General features: G+C 39.7%; 1 protein-coding gene across 1 annotated transcript in view; it reads left to right on the top strand.

Annotated features, from left to right (window-relative positions):
- Positions 1-9,781, top strand: part of LOC142353264 (uncharacterized) — a 31,941-nt gene extending 22,160 nt beyond the window's left edge. The window contains exons 3-5 of the mRNA XM_075405495.1: positions 2,834-3,055; positions 4,051-4,301; positions 9,436-9,781. Of these exons, the coding sequence (XP_075261610.1) occupies positions 2,834-3,055; positions 4,051-4,301; positions 9,436-9,594 (632 nt within the window). The 3' untranslated portion in view covers positions 9,595-9,781. The remainder of the gene's footprint in view (positions 1-2,833; positions 3,056-4,050; positions 4,302-9,435) is intronic.
- The last annotated feature ends 8,859 nt before the right edge of the window (positions 9,782-18,640 follow it).

Consider the following 18,640-nt stretch of genomic DNA (forward strand, 5'->3'; position numbering starts at 1 on the left):
TCAGATTGTGGGTGATTATTGTCTGCATGGGTCTTAGCATGGTTGATATTTCCATGAATGTGTAACAACTTGGTTGGTTTTTGTCTGATTGGGTCTGACGGTTAACGAGCGCCCTAATCTAGAGATTTAATAATGGGGACAGTACTTCAGAAAAACTAGTTCTGAAAGTTAGTACATTATTGCATTGTAACTGTTACAGTAGAACTTCGAAAAAAAATGAGATCATCTCCTTGCGCGACATTTGACGACAAAATAAAAAATGGAATTCTTAACAGCAATTAACCAATTTAAGTTGGTTTAAATAATATTGACAAATTTTTTGAGAATAGAAAGTTCGAGATATTGTTCATTTTCCCTGTCCGCAGAGATTGTGTTATTTGAAATGAATTGAGCCGAAAAAAAAGCAGTTAAAGAAAAAAAATTGTAGCGATTTCAGTTATGTAAATTATAGAAAGGACGCGAATGTGCTGACCCAAAGTAAAACAGAGGAAAAACATGAACTAAAGAAATAAGGAACGAAGGATGAATCATAAACAAAGGTGAAATTCGAGAAAACTGGTGCTTCAAAATTCTTCATAAATTAGTGGGGAACATATGACCATCATTGATGTATCGATTTCCAAAACCACGTAATCAATAAATTTGGAGAAACGATGAAAAAGATTTCTTTACTTTGTCAATTGGTGTTCATTTGTTTTTAATTTTTCTCGGTAACCGTCTCCTGTTTCCTTCTGTAATTTATTTGACGAAAAATTTAAAGATTTCTTAGCTAGCCTTGTAATATTGTATTTGTATATGTTTCATAAGTGTAAAAACAGATAGTGTGTTCAGCATTTTCAATCAGATTACAGCTATTAGAAACGTGCAAATACAAATTGGTTGAATGAGCAATTGTTCTCAATCGAAATTTGAAAAATTACTGTAAACGTGTGTGTCTTTCTTGTGCAAAATCTCCCCCCCCCCCCCAAAAAAAAAGAAGCAACAAAAACGCCTCCTGACTGAAGCGGGGGCGGCTATGGATTTGTCCACCCATTAATTTGAGAGCAATTTATGGGACGTAGTCGGTGATGTTGCATTTATTAAAATAGTCAGTATGTCTTCAGTGACTTCGTTGTTTGAACGAAACACAATTTAGGAGCAGATTTTATCATAAAGTGAATAAATTATCTTCTGTTTGGTGCAAAAAAACCCGAATTTCATTTTTCAAAATCCGTACAGCAAAGATAACTTGTCATCATCGTAGGAGCCTTAATTAATTACTCTCAAACAAAGTTTGCAGCAATTATATTAGTCCTGTGGTCGTTTTTATGCGGTTTTTCGTTTGACCGACTTTTTGTCTGACCCATTAGACATTTTCTCCTCAAAATGGAAAAAAACACGTAGCGTTCGGAATGCGTTAAGTTCTTGGATCTTTTTCGTTTACCCCCCCCCCCGTACTCTATGACTTTGTTAACCCCTCAGCAACAGAGCACGTGTCATTGCAAAGTAACTAATTTTGTAAAAATATAGTACGTGCGTCTGGGAGTGAGCCTAAGTCTTACTATACTCTAAGAATGCTATTCACCAAAACCGTTTCTAGTGAGCAGTTTCATGGTGCGAAGGGCGCTTTGACCCTCCTCCCCATTCTTCCCTCCTAACACTCCCATTGTTCACCCTCTCCACCTCCTCCGCCTGTCGATTTGCACCACTCTCTCATATAGCCTCTGCAACCCTACCCCCATCGCTCGACCCCCCCCCCCCCAACGCTTGCCCACCCCCCATTCACACACATATATACACACATTCCGATCCCCCTAATGCTGGCATCCCTAAGCCCCATCTGGCTACTACCGAAGCCAACCGCTCGTTCGTCGTTTGAGAGCAATTCATCCGACGCTAGTCGGTTATGTTTATATTTTCTAAAGCGCTTGAATTACTTTGTGAACTGCAAGAGGTGCCCATATTGAAAATAGAACAATGTTAAGCCAAAGTAAAACACTGTTAGTGAATTGAGCGGTACGTTCTTCACTTCTTGCGACCTGTTGTGCGCTAGGATATAACACACTCAAAAAATATTAAATTGCAATTTCAACATTATTGCACAAGCTAATCCTTAGCGTTTAAAAATGACTGAAAATCAATGAAAGTCAACTTCTGTATATAGTAACTTCGGGCATTTTAACTTCTGGCACGGCAGACTTTCGGCATTTTATAACGTACTTGAGTGTTTTGATATGATTGTAAGAACAGGTCTACTAGAGTGTCTGTCAAGCATTCAAAAATTAGTGAGAGGAGTCAGACAAAAGTGACCTCTGATTGGAGTTAAAACAAAATCTGCTTTTTTGCAACCCCATCCCAGATTCGGCCCAGACTCTTGTTCAGTCATTTGTGTCATTAATGTTGTCTCCGAGCAGACTTTCGGAATATTCAAAATTCCCTTTGATCAGAACTCAATTCTGATCGCACCCAATTGCACTTAAGACAAAATTGCGCTCAAAACTGCCTCTAATCAGACTCAACTGCAACCGAATCCACTTCTTGTCAGTAAAAATGACCTGATCAAAAGTCAACATCTGGCAAATTACAGACTGGGTAACTTTCATGTTCAGTATGCAGATCTGAATTCTGATTCTGCTTAGGTTTCAGTTTCTAGTTTACTCTACACTGCCGCTTTTTGTTTTTATGCAATGCTAGTACTATACTTCTAATAGTTAAAAGTTTCGAAGATAATTTTGAAATTTCTAATTGTTAAAAAGTTTTGGTGATGATTTTGATCTCGTAAGTAATATCTTCTGTCTGCTGCAACGGGCAAGCATATTCCAATCGTTTTTGATTTGATTAAAACAGTTTTTAGTGACTGCAATCTTGGTTATTATCTTCAACGTGCAACTATCTGCTTTTGCAAACAAGGAAGAGATGAAAGACAGTATGTATTCCAGCCTGCAAAGATACCAGGGAGAATTCCTGACCAATCCGGACTCAATGGCCTGGAACCTAGTCCAGATGAAATACGAAGTGTGTGGAGTCAATGGTCCTGGGGACTACACAAAAACGCCTTGGTATAAATTTCGAACAGGCTAGTATCCCAAGCATGCCAGTGTAGTCAAGGGTCACACTTGAAATTTACAGTTCAAGAAGTTTTATTGAGAAAAAATGTTTGTGACATTATAAATATCAAATGTTTCGTATATACACATTTAACTTACATCCTTCTACCATTATTAAGCAGAGAGCTAACGGTGTAAAAAACTTCTTTTTACACTCTTTACACTCTTTTCCCCTTTATTTTTAGAGAAAATCCTCGACCCGATGCAAAGCAAAAATTTAAAAACTGTTAGCTGACGTTATGACTAACGCGCGAGTAGTTTAAAGAAACTATAGCTGATTAATTGACTCTGTCGGAAACTTATGTTTATGTCGATGAAACCCATGCCATTTTTTAAAATTGGAACACTAATTTTGGAGAAAACATTAACACCCGTCCAAAAGAATTGCAAATCTTGCAAGATTCTTGCAAGTTTTGAATTCTTTAATAACTAGGGGCTATAGCTATATCATCTAGTTCCATTCTGCCAAAAAAGTTTGCTGTACAGCCTACTTGCTACATCTGAGTTATTAATTGCTTTTGAACGAAGTTCATAGCAATTATTGTAAATGTGCGTGTCTTTTTTATGCAAAATTTTCGCTTCACAATTTTGACTTTCCGAGTGACTTTTACGCCCTTGACTTTTTGCGTTTCGCGTGATCTAAAATTCTCTCTCAATCACAATTTCAAGCAGCTGAACTCAATTGCCGGCAATTTAATACTAAAAGTCAAAAAAAGTCAGACTACCCAATGGAAAGCTCTTTGGTTTTGCTCGTGGTTCCTTAATTTTGTGTGAGCATCCGCACAGAAATTAGCAAAAAATAACTCAGAGTCGGGTCTCTTCTTCGACGTATGAAAAGACAGCCCTCGACAAAAAAGCGATGAAAAAGGCGAATGTTGGATCATGAGTATTTATGGTCAATATTGAACCCCGCCCACCAACCCAACATACTTTTTAAGTCTTATCGTACTCGATCGCTGTTTAGTTGACTACAAAGTGGTTCCGTTTACTTGCTGTATCGGAATCGTTGACGTTTACCATATTGACCTGCCGAGGTACGGTGCCTGGCCGGAGAAGGTGTACCCTCTCGTGAGGCTCAATCCAAATTCAGATAGAATTATCAATCAATGTTACAACATGCAAGATCCTATGAATCCTAAAAAGCGAAAGGTCATGGAGAAAGGGGCCCTCAATCCCGTGTACGACGACCTTACCAGTGACTACACGCACAACTTTGTAAGTAGGTTTTTTTGCCACAGTTGGGGGTCCATTTATGAAAAGACCATTATTTTGGGTATGTAACGGCCGTGGTTTATTTATATTGCAGTGTGAAAAAAAATTTGTGACGACGTATGAAACCTGCTTGAAAGTGAATAGCGAATTCAGGAATAATTGCAAAATTGGTTCATTTTGTAACACAAAATTGGTCGATAATTGTGTTACATCTGCATCAAATTATAAATTTTTGCAAATTTCTATATTAATATTTCAAAATGTGCCTACAGTTAACCCTCATAGTGCTTCAACTGATGATCATGTATTCATATAAGCAACTCACAGGCATAATATAGAACCTAGTAATCACTTGCTCCTAGGCATCAAGCAATTGCAGAAAAATTATTATGGATCGCTTTTAAATTTTTTTTTATCCAAAGAACTTGAATTGTATTAGGGATTTGTCCTTTTTTACATCTAAATCTGTCCACACATTTCGACGGCTTTTGAGGTCAATGAGAAATTAAATGCAAATAGTGATTTTTGAAGTTCGAAAAAAGTAAAGGGAGCAAAAAATTGATTAGTTGTCCGGCGCAAAATTTTTCAATTTAAATTTATAGTAAAGGGACGAAAGAGTGTTTGAACACATTTTCGTTTTTGAAATAAATTTTTTGTTTAACGCGGTATCATCATCTCGCTGTATCGCATTAACGCGATATCGTATTAATTTTAAAACCAACATTTTTAAACGGCTTTTGAAATCCATCACTAGAAAATTAATTTAATGAAGTTTAAAGCAATCATTGTAAACAATTTCGTTTTATCTAAATTGTTGCTTGATCGTTTTGAGTTTTGGAGTGATTTTTAAGCCCTTGAATTTTTTAAGCCCGTTTTGGTCTAAACATTTTGGTGGCTTAAATTTCACCCCCATTTACGAATTTCGATAGCTGAATTCAAGTGGCGGCAGTTCACTACTAAAAATGAATTGAAAACTGCCGAAATTGGTTCCGTTTTTAATTTAATTTTTATTAAGGGTCACAGTGGTTTATATTAACCTATAATGTTGTCATTTGAAGCCTCCTTTTTGAACTTAGTCCCCCCTCCTGGACTGAAGCAGGCACAATATGCCATCCTGGATCTGTGAGCGAAGCAAATGGGAGGTACTGAATTCCCTCAACTCTGATCACAATCAGTGCATAACCACAATACGCATAAGATCGGCAGCTCAGGAACCTAACGACGGCTTTACTTGGGATTGGAAGAATGCCGACTGGAAGTCAGTCCGGGAAGATATGGAATATGCGGCTAAACAGATAGAGACATCACTCCCAACAGAAGCGGAAGAACTGTTCAGAAGCGCCATAATCAATGCTGGGTAAAGGAACATGGGACTGAAGAAAGTAGGCTCTACTAAGAGAGTCTGGCTCACAAAGGAAATCAGGAAAGTCATTTTGAATAGAGACCAAGTCAAGCCGGACCGACACCACAAGCCAAATGAGTACAAAAAAGCAGACACAAGGGTCAAAACACTGATGACCGAGAATATGAGGAACATTTGGATGGGCAAAGACGAGAAGACAAAAAATGCAACGCAGATCTGAAATATAGTGCGCAATCTCCAAAATGGCCTTCGGATAAGCAGCAAAGGAACAGCCCTCCTACACAATGGAAGTCTCTGTAAGACAGATAGAGAGAAACCAAACGCCTTTTCCAGCTACTACAAGTCAGTTCGAATTCTCAAGCTACGGAAGGATGACAGGCGGCCCAAAGAAATGACAAATGATTTCCTGGGCGAAAAATCTGCAGATGAAGAAAGCTTCAAAATGGAGGAATTGGAAGCAGCATTGACCCAGTTGAAACCAAACAAAGCTGCCGGGTACATCCATCCTAAAAAGATTGAACAACTGGGCCCAGTAGCAAAAACAACACTGCTGGGCCTCTCCAACACAGTGTGGAACAAGAGCATAGATCCCCAATTGTGGCGAACATCGGATATAAAATCCAGCCCGAAGAAAAACAAGAATTTAGAGAATCTAGAGTCGTGTAGGCTTAACATTGGCTATTGGCAATGTCATGGAGCGAATGATCTGTGAGACAATGAAGTATCACCTTGATACCAACATTCTGCTGTGCGAAGATCAAGCAGGCTTTTGGATGTGGAGATCGACAGAAGACCAGCTGATACGACTCTCCTAGCAGATAAGTAATGGCTTCCAGCAAAAACCCATAGACAGGACGGTTCTCGCGTTGATTGACTATAGCAAAGCATACGACACCTTATGGAGAGATGCCCTGCTGTGGAAATTGACCAAAAAAGGTTTCAGTCGGCAGATGGTGCGGTGGATCCGAAGGTGGTTAAGCAATCGCCTCGCTTATGACCAGTTTGGGAACAACAGAAAAAAGATCAAGACCTTTGAACAGTGATTTCGACAAGGATCAGTCACAACCCCTATTTTTTTAAATTGAAATAGACGACATAAAGAAGGAACAGAGGGAGAATTACACATGAGCCTCTTCGCCGATGATATTGCTGTCTATGCCCAAAACACAGACATCGGAGTTGCCAGTCAGGAAGTGCAGCGAGCACCTGATCTTGTTAGTGAATGGAGCCTCTAAGCAAAACTCTCTATCATGAAAGAGAAATGTGAATGCATCTTCCTTCTACCAACAAAAGAGAAAGTAAACAGAAACTGAACTTGTGAATTGGCAAAACGAGATTGAAACAAACAGAGAATCCAAAATTCCTGGGCAAAAAATATGACAGACAACTATGCTTCAACACACATGTCAGAGAATTTATGAAGAAAAGAATCAAGCAAAGCATAGTTCTCTACATCCTCGCGGGCACTGACAGGGGGTACGACACAGCTTGCGCCGCACGTACATTGCAACGTGAAGAACAGTAGTTCAAAACGCTGGACGTGCCTGGAAACCGTGAATATCAAAAACAAGCAAAGGAGAGCTAGAAAAGAGACCTAGATTTGAAGTTCTAGCAATTACGGGACAGCTGAAGACAACCGATGTCCAGGAAGTACTGAAAAAAGCCTAGGTCAGCACCATTCAATGTACTACCACTCAACAAGCGACAACCAAGTACAACAGCGGACCGCTAAGTAAAGTTGGCGAAGTAAAGCTACGGAATCCTGGAAGAACATCTTTGGAACCAAAATTGAGGCAGCCCCCTTTTTTGAATCCATGAAACATTGGGAGAGGGACAGCCACAAGCCGGACCGACACCACAAGCCAGATGAGTACAAAAAAAGCTGACACAAGGGTCAAAACACTGATGACCGAGAATAAGCGGAACATTTGGGGGGGGGAAGACGAGAAGACAAAAAAAGCAACGGGGATGTGAAACATGGTGCGCAACCTCCAAAATGGCCAGGAAGTACTGAACAAAGCCTAGCTCAGTACCCTTCAAAGTACTACCACTCAACAACCGACAATCGCATTCGATAAATTGCTTTCGTTAAACAACTACCAACCCCGGAAGGAACCGATCCGAAAAATTAGTACAACAGCGGACTGCTAAGCAAAGCTGGCGAAGTCAAGCTACGGAATCCTGGAAGAACATCTTTGGAACCAAAATTGAGACAGCCCCTTTCCTGAATCTATATCTATGAAACATTGGGAGGGGGCACTGTGCAAAACCGAACGAGCGGGCACAATTAAAATCGATCACCAGATGCCCCGAGGCGCCAAACCCTCGTCAGGATCTTAAAGTCAGAGCCAATTGAAGAAACAGCATACACAGATGGATCAGCAGTTTAAAGCAGCAGGAACGGCGGTGCAGGAGCCTTCATCGTAGCTGGTGACGATAGAATCTAGGTTGCAAGACCAGCCGTGTCTTAACTTCGTCATTTCAGGCCAAGTTAGTGACCCTCAACACAGCTCTAAAAATCTGCCAAGAGAGAAACCCACTCAAATCGTTGAAAGTCATCACTGACTCTTTCTCCGTAGTAAATCAAATGGAAGAACTCTGCTACTCTAATTCCCCAAGAGCCACTTGGAAGAACAAGCAATATTACTCGTCAAATAATAAAACGATGGAAGGATAACCTCGCTCTTGATCTGGTGCCCAAGTCAAGTGGATATAGACGGAAACGAAACAACTGATAAACTGACAGAACAGGGGAGTAAGTTGAAACAGACTGCCGAACACACACATAAAGACCCTGAAGCAGACTGCAATACATTTGAGCTCCCACTGGTTTTTCGCGAGCAATTTTTCGGAAGTTGTTAAGTTATGTTTTGAAGTCAAAGTTTTCGTTTGCAGCCATTGAGAAAAGCGTAATCTTAACTTGTTCATCAATTTAAAGACATAAATAAAACTTCTGAGAATTTATGCCCTCTTTCTCTGTTTCTAAGTTCTTGTTATTGCGCTTTTCACAGTTGGCAACTGATTCCGATTTAACCAGCAGCCCAAAAATTAAAAAAGTAAAAAAAATATTAGAATTTTGTTTTCAAATTTTTGATTTATTGTTTAAATCATTTCCTTTAACCAATCAAACGAGATAATCTAAGCCAGCTACTGCTCTGAGACTTCCATTTCTCTCTTACAAATATCGGTTACAAACGTTTTATTGAGAAGTCAATTGCTAACCTCATTTGCGTAGGCCCTGGTGGTAATTGCTTGATATACTTTTGACTGATCTCAATGGAAAAACAACCTCTTCAATCCCTTGATAAATTTTAATTGTCAAAAACGTTCACTAAAAGTTGATTACAGCCTATTTAAGTGGAGCTGGTAACATTAGTACCCGAACATTTGAGTAATCATCAGAGTTTTGTGTTCTCATCTAGAACATCACATTTAACAAAGATCTATTGGAACGAAAAACTTTAACCTTCTTTTCATTTCATGTAAAAGTTGCTAACCGCAGTTAAAATTTTCTCTTGCTAACCGAACTCTATAACAATCCGAATAATGCTAATTGGTGTATGATCAGGTTACTATTTCTCCTACTCTTTTCTTGTCTAAAATCCGAGGAAGGTCAATGTGTAAATATTTAACACTAAGCGAAGTCAACGTTAAATGCCTTGATAAGCTTGCAGGTTGTCTGAATAGATGTGGCACGATAGGTCCGAAAACTGTTTTGTGGAAGAATTCCGATGGCAGTATACATAATATCTGTTGCCATTGTTCTTGTTACAGCCTCTGATTGTGTTGGTTGTGTTCATTCTGGTATGCCAGATAGCTGTGTTAATTATATCTATAGCAGCCTGTGTCACCCACAGGAAAGCGGCCAAAATAGTGGCAGCCGAAATGACCAGACAGGAAATAGAAGAGCGAAACAGAAGACGACAGAAATAAGCTCAAGAGCGGACAACTCGACGATAAATTCACAGCCGATTTTCATTGATGAGTTATTGCGAGGAACACAGATTGAAACTTATGGATTTCATTTACAGAGTTGCCTTCGAAGCACTACCTTAATTTTGATTCGGAACTGTTTATTGGTTAATCCCCGTGAAATTAACTTAAATTTCTACACCTTCATGATGAGAATTATAACTTGTAATGGATTCAGTTCCACTTGTTTTATTTTTTTTTAGGAATCATCAGAACAGAAGTAATGGTTAAGTGACTCTGCTTGAAGTCAGTGAGAACTTCTGGCGTTTATCGAGAACCGCGAAGCGGTTCGAGATATTAAGTCAGAATTTCGAAGTGACCTCTGCAGAGTCACTTTACCATGCTTAAAACACGAAACGCGCACGTTTTAAATTGACGAAAGTCAACGGAAGTCAACTTCTGGCTAAGTAGAAACTTCTGGTGTTTTAACTTCCGGCACTGCAGACTTTCGGCATTTTAAAATGTGCACGTGAGTGTTTTAAGCTCTCTGTTATGTTCACACAGGTTGAAGAAAAAGTAAACAAAAATTAAAGGAGGAAAAGAAAACAGTTCCTTTGATTCTTGTGAATTGACGGACGGCTCGAAAAACTAACGGTGATGTACAATTTTTCAGAGAGAAATGATTTGAATATTATACTAAAGCTTACATTCAATAAAAAGTTTATAATCGAATTTGTGATTAAGTATTTTCCCACATCATGACTATACGGAGAAGAAAATTAGGACAGATTAAGTCAAAGCCTCTGGTCGTTGCAATCAAAGCAATGTAAGTCAGGTTTGTGTTTACTTTGATTATGAGCACTTAGTTATATGCAAGTTTATAGCAGTTATATAAGACGTGCAGTTTCCCGGGTTGGGCTCCCAGTAAATCCCATCGATCATTCATAGAGATTTCATGGAAAGTCCATCGATGGAATTCATTACCACTTTTTCATAACACGAAAGTTCATTACCATTTTTCTCTGATCATAGAAAATCCACCGATGGAAAAACTCTGAATTTCACTGGATCATAGAAATCCATCGATGAGATAACTCTGAATTTCACTGCATCATAGAAATCCATCGATGAGATAACTCTGAATTTCACTGCATCATAGAAATCCATCGATGAGAAGACTCTGGATTTCACTGGATCATAGAAAGCCCATCAATGGGATTTCACTGGATCATAGAAAATCCATCGATGGGATTTCACTGGACCATGGAAAATCCATCGATAGGATTTCACTGGACCATGGAAAATCCATCAAACTGGTCTCAAAATCGTTAAAAATAGGTCTGAAAACGACAAAGATAGGTCTGAAAAACGTTGAAATTGGTCCAAAAAACGTCAAAAATAGGTTTCAAAATCGTCAAAAATAGGTGTGAAAAACGGTGAAATTGCTCCCAAAAACGTCAAAAAAGGTCTGAAAATTGTTAAAAATAGGTCTGAAAAACGCTGAAATTAGTCCAAAAAACGTCAAAAACAGGTCTCAAAATCATTAAGAAAAAGGTCTGAAAACGACAAAGATAGGTCTGAAAAACGGTGAAATAGGTCCGAAAAACGTCAAAGATAGGTTTCAAAATCGTCAAAAATAAGTTATACCACCCGCAGTTATAGCACCCCCTGTTATACCACCCGCAGTTATAGCATCCACCATCAAACCAAAATATCATAACTTTCAAATCTCTTCTTCAGAAAGTTCTTTATCAGGAGGTTTGAACTTTAAATATAATATATTGATCAGTTGATATCCTTTGGCTTTGGCTTTGGTTGGGGGGTGGCTTTGGTAAAATAGCAATCCCCCCACTCTCTCACATCTACAGTCGGATATTGGATCTATCAGTGCTATCTGACGGTTATTTCAATCTTCTTCTTCTTAGTTATTTCAATAAGTTAAGTCAAGGTCGCCATTTTGACTCCGTGTGATGCTGAAATTTATGTCATTCGAATTTTTCATTCGAAAAAACTATATCTTGATTTTCATGAAAAAACTATGATCCATCGATGATTTTATGAAAAAACTATGATGCATCGATGGGTATATTAAATATTATGAAATAACTATGGTCCATCGATGGGATTCAACGAGAACCCAACTCGGCTCTTTTACGCAAATTTGCTTGACTTCTTGCCTTTATTTTAAATTTTTGTCTTTAAAAACAAGACAGATAAACAGGCGAAGCGAAGATTGATTTAAGTGGATTAAAGCTGACAATAGATCCACTAAACCAAAGCTAGCCACTACCGAAGCCAATTGTTTGCCAGTAGTCTGAGAGCAATTTTTCTGAGGTCAGTATGTTCAATTTCTTTCAAACGAAGCGTGAAGCAATTATATTAGTCCTGTTGGTCTTTTTTATTGCCATTTATCGCTTCACCAATTTTTCGTCTGACCCGTTTATCTTTTTGACCTCAAAAACGGGATACGCAGGTAACGCCAATCGGGCAATAATTGCTCTCAGAGCCTTTCAGCTCACTGGTCTCCAAGTACGCCATTCAAAGAAACTGTTTTGGAGACTTATACTTATGGTGTAAAGAGCGGTTCTTAGAGGTCGACCCGTCTCAAAAGTTGCCCCCATCCAACCCACTCACCCCCTTAGATATCTTCTGGGATGCAAGTTCTGTGGGATCCATGGTTAGAAAATTTGAACACTCTGATCGTTACTTTGCAGCATGGGATCTTTTCCTTTTGTGCCCCCCCCCCCCCCTCCCCCGGTACGTTATGCACCCCATTTAAAGAGCACCTGCCATTATATAGTAAATCATTAAGTAAAAATTTGGTACGTAGGTCAGAGGGATGCAAATAAAATGCACCCACTTGGTTCGGATGTTTCCCGTCCTTGAAACATCCCGTCCTTGTTTCCCGTCCTTCCCGTCAAAGAAATTTGAATGTTTCCCATCCTTGAACTACGTAAAACTTGTAATTTGTTAATTTGTTTGTGTAGGAATTGATGAAGAAAACTTAACACGTGTAAAATTTGTTCACTGAAATTTATGCTATGGCTTTCACTTGATCTGAGTAAGAAGGTATCCACATTCTACGCATACTTTGATGGTAGCTCCAAAAATATGTTACCCGAAGATTATAATTTTTCTTGTCAATTTCTTTTCCATTTCGTCGCACTTGTCGAAAGTGGTTTTAGCTGCATATAACAGTAATCCTACATTATTATACTAACTGAATCTGTAATTACCTTTAGCTTGAAGTTGAAATGATTAGTCAGAACCATAAATGATTCTTTTACGGTTGCTAAGATTCATAAAAGCAAATTTGCGTCCACGTAAAATTTTTGTCATATTTGGTGCTGCAATTGAATTACCAATAGACAGCTCAGTACTTTCTTTCACATAAATCAGGCAAACTAAGACGCATTGATTGTCCAGACGCATTGATTGGCTTGTGATTGATCGAAAAAATTATAAAGAATAGTTTTTTTTTCAATTTTTGGTTTTTCAAAAAAGATCAAAAGATCACAACTTTTCTGAGACAAAAGATTTCAAGACTGCCTGACTATATTATACATGTATTAAGGAAATTTTGTAATTGTTCCATATATCACTTTTAATATTAGAAATATTTGTTTTCTGCGACCAAAAACTGTATTGGCAATTTTCACGTTTCTTTTATTTTAAATGCTCCTATAATGTTTACTAAGAATAATTTTTAAACTTAGTATGTACTCTTAGACTCCATAGAACCGTGAATGAATGAATATGCTTATCAAGAATTGTATGAGACTTAGCTTGATTAAGATTTTTATGGTGTTCAGTCCGGATAGATAAGTGACCCTTTCTCCCTGGGTGCCCGAAAAATGATCCCAAACCGAACTCCAAGTCTATGTCAGCACTATGCAAGTCTAAATTTCATTCGTGTTTGGTTTTTTTTGGAACTTAGCAAGTAATAATACAAGTCTGAGAAGTCTTGGCCAAAACTTGTGTAACACATAGAAGTTAATTTTCAAGTCAGTACTAATTTTTCAAAAAATTCCGCGCAAAATTATAGAATTTTTAAAAATTTGGTAAAAAGCCACATTTTTGGCAATTTGATCAATTGTATTTGTTCTGGCCGGTTAAAAAGGCATGCAAATTCTTAAATTGGATCCCTATTTGTTGTAACTGAGAAGTTGCAAAGGGACAATAATCAGCGTTTTCAGTAGGTTTTCGACCGTTATCAGCTAGTTCTTTCAGCTGTTACATTACATTAATAGCCAAAATCACAAAATTTATTTGGAATTCAGATAATTCAAAAGTTGAAGTTGTCCATCCGAGGGCAAATAGATAAAGGAGTACAACTGTCTGGATTCTCTTGATAGCTTGAGGCCCTGTCATTTTAGACATTTTGCAAGTCCTACAAAATATGTGCAGAAGACTGGCGAGTTTGAAAAATGGCCTCAGTAAAATAATTGTCAAGCGAGTCAAATTTTGTCGTTTTCATACAATAGGCAGATGTTAGAAATTTTCTCATTCCGAGTTTGTCAGTTTCCTGATCTTTTCTAACAAGTTCATGATTTTTAGACATCTTCTGGACCAATTTTACTATAGTATCTCGACCAATCTCGACAATGTTTTATTAAATATCCGGCACAAGACCCGTAAGCCTGAGTTACAACTTTACTCTGCATTTCCATTGATGATTGCACATATTCTCCATGATAAAGAACTGCTAAGGGAATAAGACTGCTAAGGGAAAAGTGACATGACCATAGCTCAATCAGTACCGTTTGGGAAACGTGACTGCTAAGGGAAAAGTGACATGAATATAGCTCAATCAGTACGGTTTGGGAAACGTGACTGCTAAGGGAAAAGTGACATGACCATAGCTCAATCAGTACCGTTTGAAAAACGTGACTGCTAAGGGAAAAGTGACATGACCATATCTCAACCAGTACCGTATCGGAAACGTGACTGCTAAGGGAAAAGTGACATGACCATAGCTCAATCAGTACCGTTTGGGAAACGTGACTGCTAAGGGGAAAGTGACATGACAATAGCTCAATCAGTACCGTCTGGCAAACGTGACTGCTAAGGGAAACGTGACATGACCATAGCCCAATCAGTACCGTTTGGGAAAAGTGACTGATAAGGGAAAAGTGACATGACCATATCTCAATCAGTACCGTTTGGGAAACGTGACTGCTAAGGGAAAAGTGATATGACCATATCTCAATCAGTACCGTTTCGCAAACGTGACTGCTAAGGGAAAAGTGACATGACCATATCTCAATCAGTACCGTATCGGAAACGTGACTGCTAAGGGAAAGTGACACGATCATAGCTCAATCAGTACCGTTTGGGAAACGTGACTGCTAAGGGAAAAATGACATGACTATAGCTCAATCAGTACCGTTTGGGAAACGTGACTGCTAAAGGAAAAGTGACATGACCATATCTCAATCAGTACCGTATGGGAAACGTCACTGCTAAGGGAAAAGTGACATGACCATAGCTCAATCAGTACCGTTTGGGAAACGTGACTGCTAAGGGGAAAGTGACATGACAATAGCTCAATCAGTACCGTCTGGGAAACGTGAATGCTAAGGGAAACGTGACATGACCATAGCCCAATCAGTACCGTTTGGGAAAAGTGACTGCTAAGGGAAAAGTGACATGACCATATCTCAATCAGTACCGTTTGGGAAACGTGACTGCTAAGGGAAAAGTGACATGGCCATATCTCAATCAGTACCGTTTCGCACACGTGACTGCTAAGGGAAAAGTGACATGACCATATCTCAATCAGTAACGTATTGGAAACGTGACTGCTAAGGGAAAAAAGACATGACCATAGCTCAGTCAGTACCGTTTGGGAAACGTGACTGCTAAGGGAAAAGTGACATGACTATAGCTCAATCAGTACCGTTTGGCAAACGTGACTGCTAAGGGAAAAGTGACATGTCCATAGCTCAATCAGTACCGTTTGAAAAACGTGACTGCTAAGGGAAAAGTGACATGACCATATCTCAATCAGTACCGTTTGGGAAACGTGACTGCTAAGGGGAAAGTGACATGACAATAGCTCAATCAGTACCGTCTGGGAAACGTGACTGCTAAGGGAAACGTGACATGACCATAGCCCAACCAGTACCGTTTGGGAAAAGTGACTGCTAAGGGAAAAGTGACATGACCATATCTCAATCAGTACCGTTTGGGAAACGTGACTGCTAAGGGAAAAGTGACAAGACCATATCTCAATCAGTACCGTTTCGCAAACGTGACTGCTAAGGGAAAAGTGACATGACCATATCTCAATCAGTACCGTATCGGAAACGTGACTGCTAAGGGAAAAATGACATGACCATAGCTCAATCAGTACCGTTTGAAAAACGTGACTGCTAAGGGAAAAGTGACATGACCATATCTCAATCAGTACCGTTTCGCAAACGTGACTGCTAAGGGAAAAGTGACATGACCATATCTCAATCAGTACCGTATCGGAAACGTGACTTCTAAGGGAAAAGTGACATGACCATAGCTCAATCAGTACCGTTTGGGAAACGTGACTGCTAAGGGAAAAGTGACATGACTATAGCTCAATCAGTACCGTTTGAAAAACGTGACTGCTAAGGGAAAAGTGACATGACCATATCTCAATCAGTACCGTTTGGGAAACGTGACTGCTAAGGGAAAAGTGACATGACCATATCTCAATCAGTACCGTTTCGCACACGTGACTGCTAAGTGAAAAGTGACATGACCATATCTCAATCAGTAACGTATCGGAAACGTGACTGCTAAGGGAAAAAAGACATGACCATAGCTCAATCAGTACCGTTTGGGAAACGTGACTGCTAAGGGAAATGTGACATGACTATAGCTCAATCAGTACCGTTTGAAAAACGTGACTGCTAAGGGAAAAGTGACATGACCATATCTCAATCAAAACCGTTTGGGAAACGTGACTGCTAAGGGGAAAGTGACATGACAATAGCTCAATCAGTACCGTCTGGGAAACGTGACTGCTAAGGGAAACGTGATATGACCATAGCCCAATCAGTACCGTTTGAGAAAAGTGACTGCTAAGGGAAAAGTGACATGACCATATCTCAATCAGTACCGTTTGGGAAACGTGACTGCTAAGGGAAAAGTGACATGACCATATCTCAATCAGTACCGTTTCGCAAACGTGACTGCTAAGGGAAAAGTGACATGACCATATCTCAATCAGTACCGTATCGGAAACGTGACTGCTAAGGCAAAAGTGCCATGACCATAGCTCAATCAGTACCGTTTGAAAAACGTGACTGCTAACGGAAAAGTGACATGACCATATCTCAATCAGTACCGTTTCGCAAACGTGACTGCTTAGGGAAAAGTAACATGACCATATCTCAATCAGTACCGTATCGGAAACGTGACTGCTAAGGGAAAAGTGACATGATCATAGCTCAATCAGTACCGTTTGGGAAACGTGACTGCTAAGGGAAAAGTGACATGACTATAGCTCAATCAGTACCGTTTGGGAAACGTGACTGCTAAGGGAAAAGTGACATGACCATAGCTCAATCAGTACCGTTTGAAAAACGTGACTGCTAAGGGAAAAGTGACATGACCATATCTCAATCAGTACCGTTTCGCAAACGTGACTGCTAAGGGAAAAGTGACATGACCATATCTCAATCAGTACCGTATCGGAAACGTGACTGCTAAGGGAAAAGTGACATGATCATAGCTCAATCAGTACCGTTTGGGAAACGTGACTGCTAAGGGGAAAGTGACATGACAAGAGCTCAATCAGTACCGTCTGGGAAACGTGACTGCTAAGGGAAACGTGGCATGACCATAGCCCAATCGGTACCGTTTGGGAAAAGTGACTGCTAAGGGAAAAGTGACATGACCATATCTCAATCAGTACCGTTTTTGGGAAACGTGACTGCTAAGGGAAAAGTGACATGACCATAGCCCAATCAGTACCGTTAAGGAAACGTGACTGCTAAGGGAAAAGTGACATGACCATATCTCAATCAGTACCGTTTGGGAAACGTGACTGCTAAGGGAAACGTGACTTGACCATAGCCCAAACAGTACCGTTTGAGAAACGTGACTGCTAAGGGGAAAGTGACATGGCAATAGCTCAATCAGTACCGTCTGGGAAACGTGACTGCTAAGGGAAACGTGACAAACCATAGCCCAATCAGTACCGTTTGGGAAACGTGACTGCTAAGGGAAAAGTGACATGACAATAGCTCAATCAGTACCGTCTGGGAAACGTGACTGCTAAGGGGAAAGTGACATGACAATAGTTCAATCAGTACCGTTTGGGAAACGTGACTGCTAAAGGAAACGTGACATGACCATAGCCCAATCAGTACCGTTTGGGAAACGTGACTTCTATGGGAAAAGTGACATGACCATAGCTCAATCAGTACCGTTTGGGAAACGAGACTGCTAAGGGGAAAGTGACATGACAATAGCTCAATCAGTACCATTTGGGAAACGTGACTGCTAAGGGGAAAGTGACATGACAATAGTTCAATCAGTACCGTTTGGGAAACGTGACTGCTAAGGGAAAAATGACATGACCATAGCTCAATCAGTTCCGTTTGGGAAACGTGACTGCTAAGGGAAAAGTGACATGACCATATCTCAATCAGTACCGTTTGGGAAACGTGACTGCTAAGGGAAACGTGACTTGACCATAGCCCAAACAGTACCGTTTGAGAAACGTGACTTCTAAGGGAAAAGTGACATGACCATAGCTCAATCAGTACCCTTTGGGAAACGTGACTGCTAACGGAAAAGTGACATGAACATATCTCAATCAGTACCGTTTGGGAAACGTGACTGCTAAGGGAAAAGTGACATGACAATAGCTCAATCAATACCAACTGGGAAACGTGACTGCTAAGGGAAAAGTGACATGACCATAGCCCAATCAGTACCGTTTGAGAAACGTGACTGCTTAGGGAAACGTGACATGACCATAGCCCAATCAGTACCGTTTGGGAAACGTGACTGCTAAGGGAAACGTGACATGACCATAGCCCAATCAGTACCGTTAGGGAAACGTGACTTCTATGGGAAAAGT

This window comes from Convolutriloba macropyga, chromosome 14 (genome assembly GCF_964194025.1).
Source record: "Convolutriloba macropyga chromosome 14, txConMacr16.3, whole genome shotgun sequence".
NCBI lineage: Eukaryota > Metazoa > Xenacoelomorpha > Acoela > Convolutidae > Convolutriloba > Convolutriloba macropyga.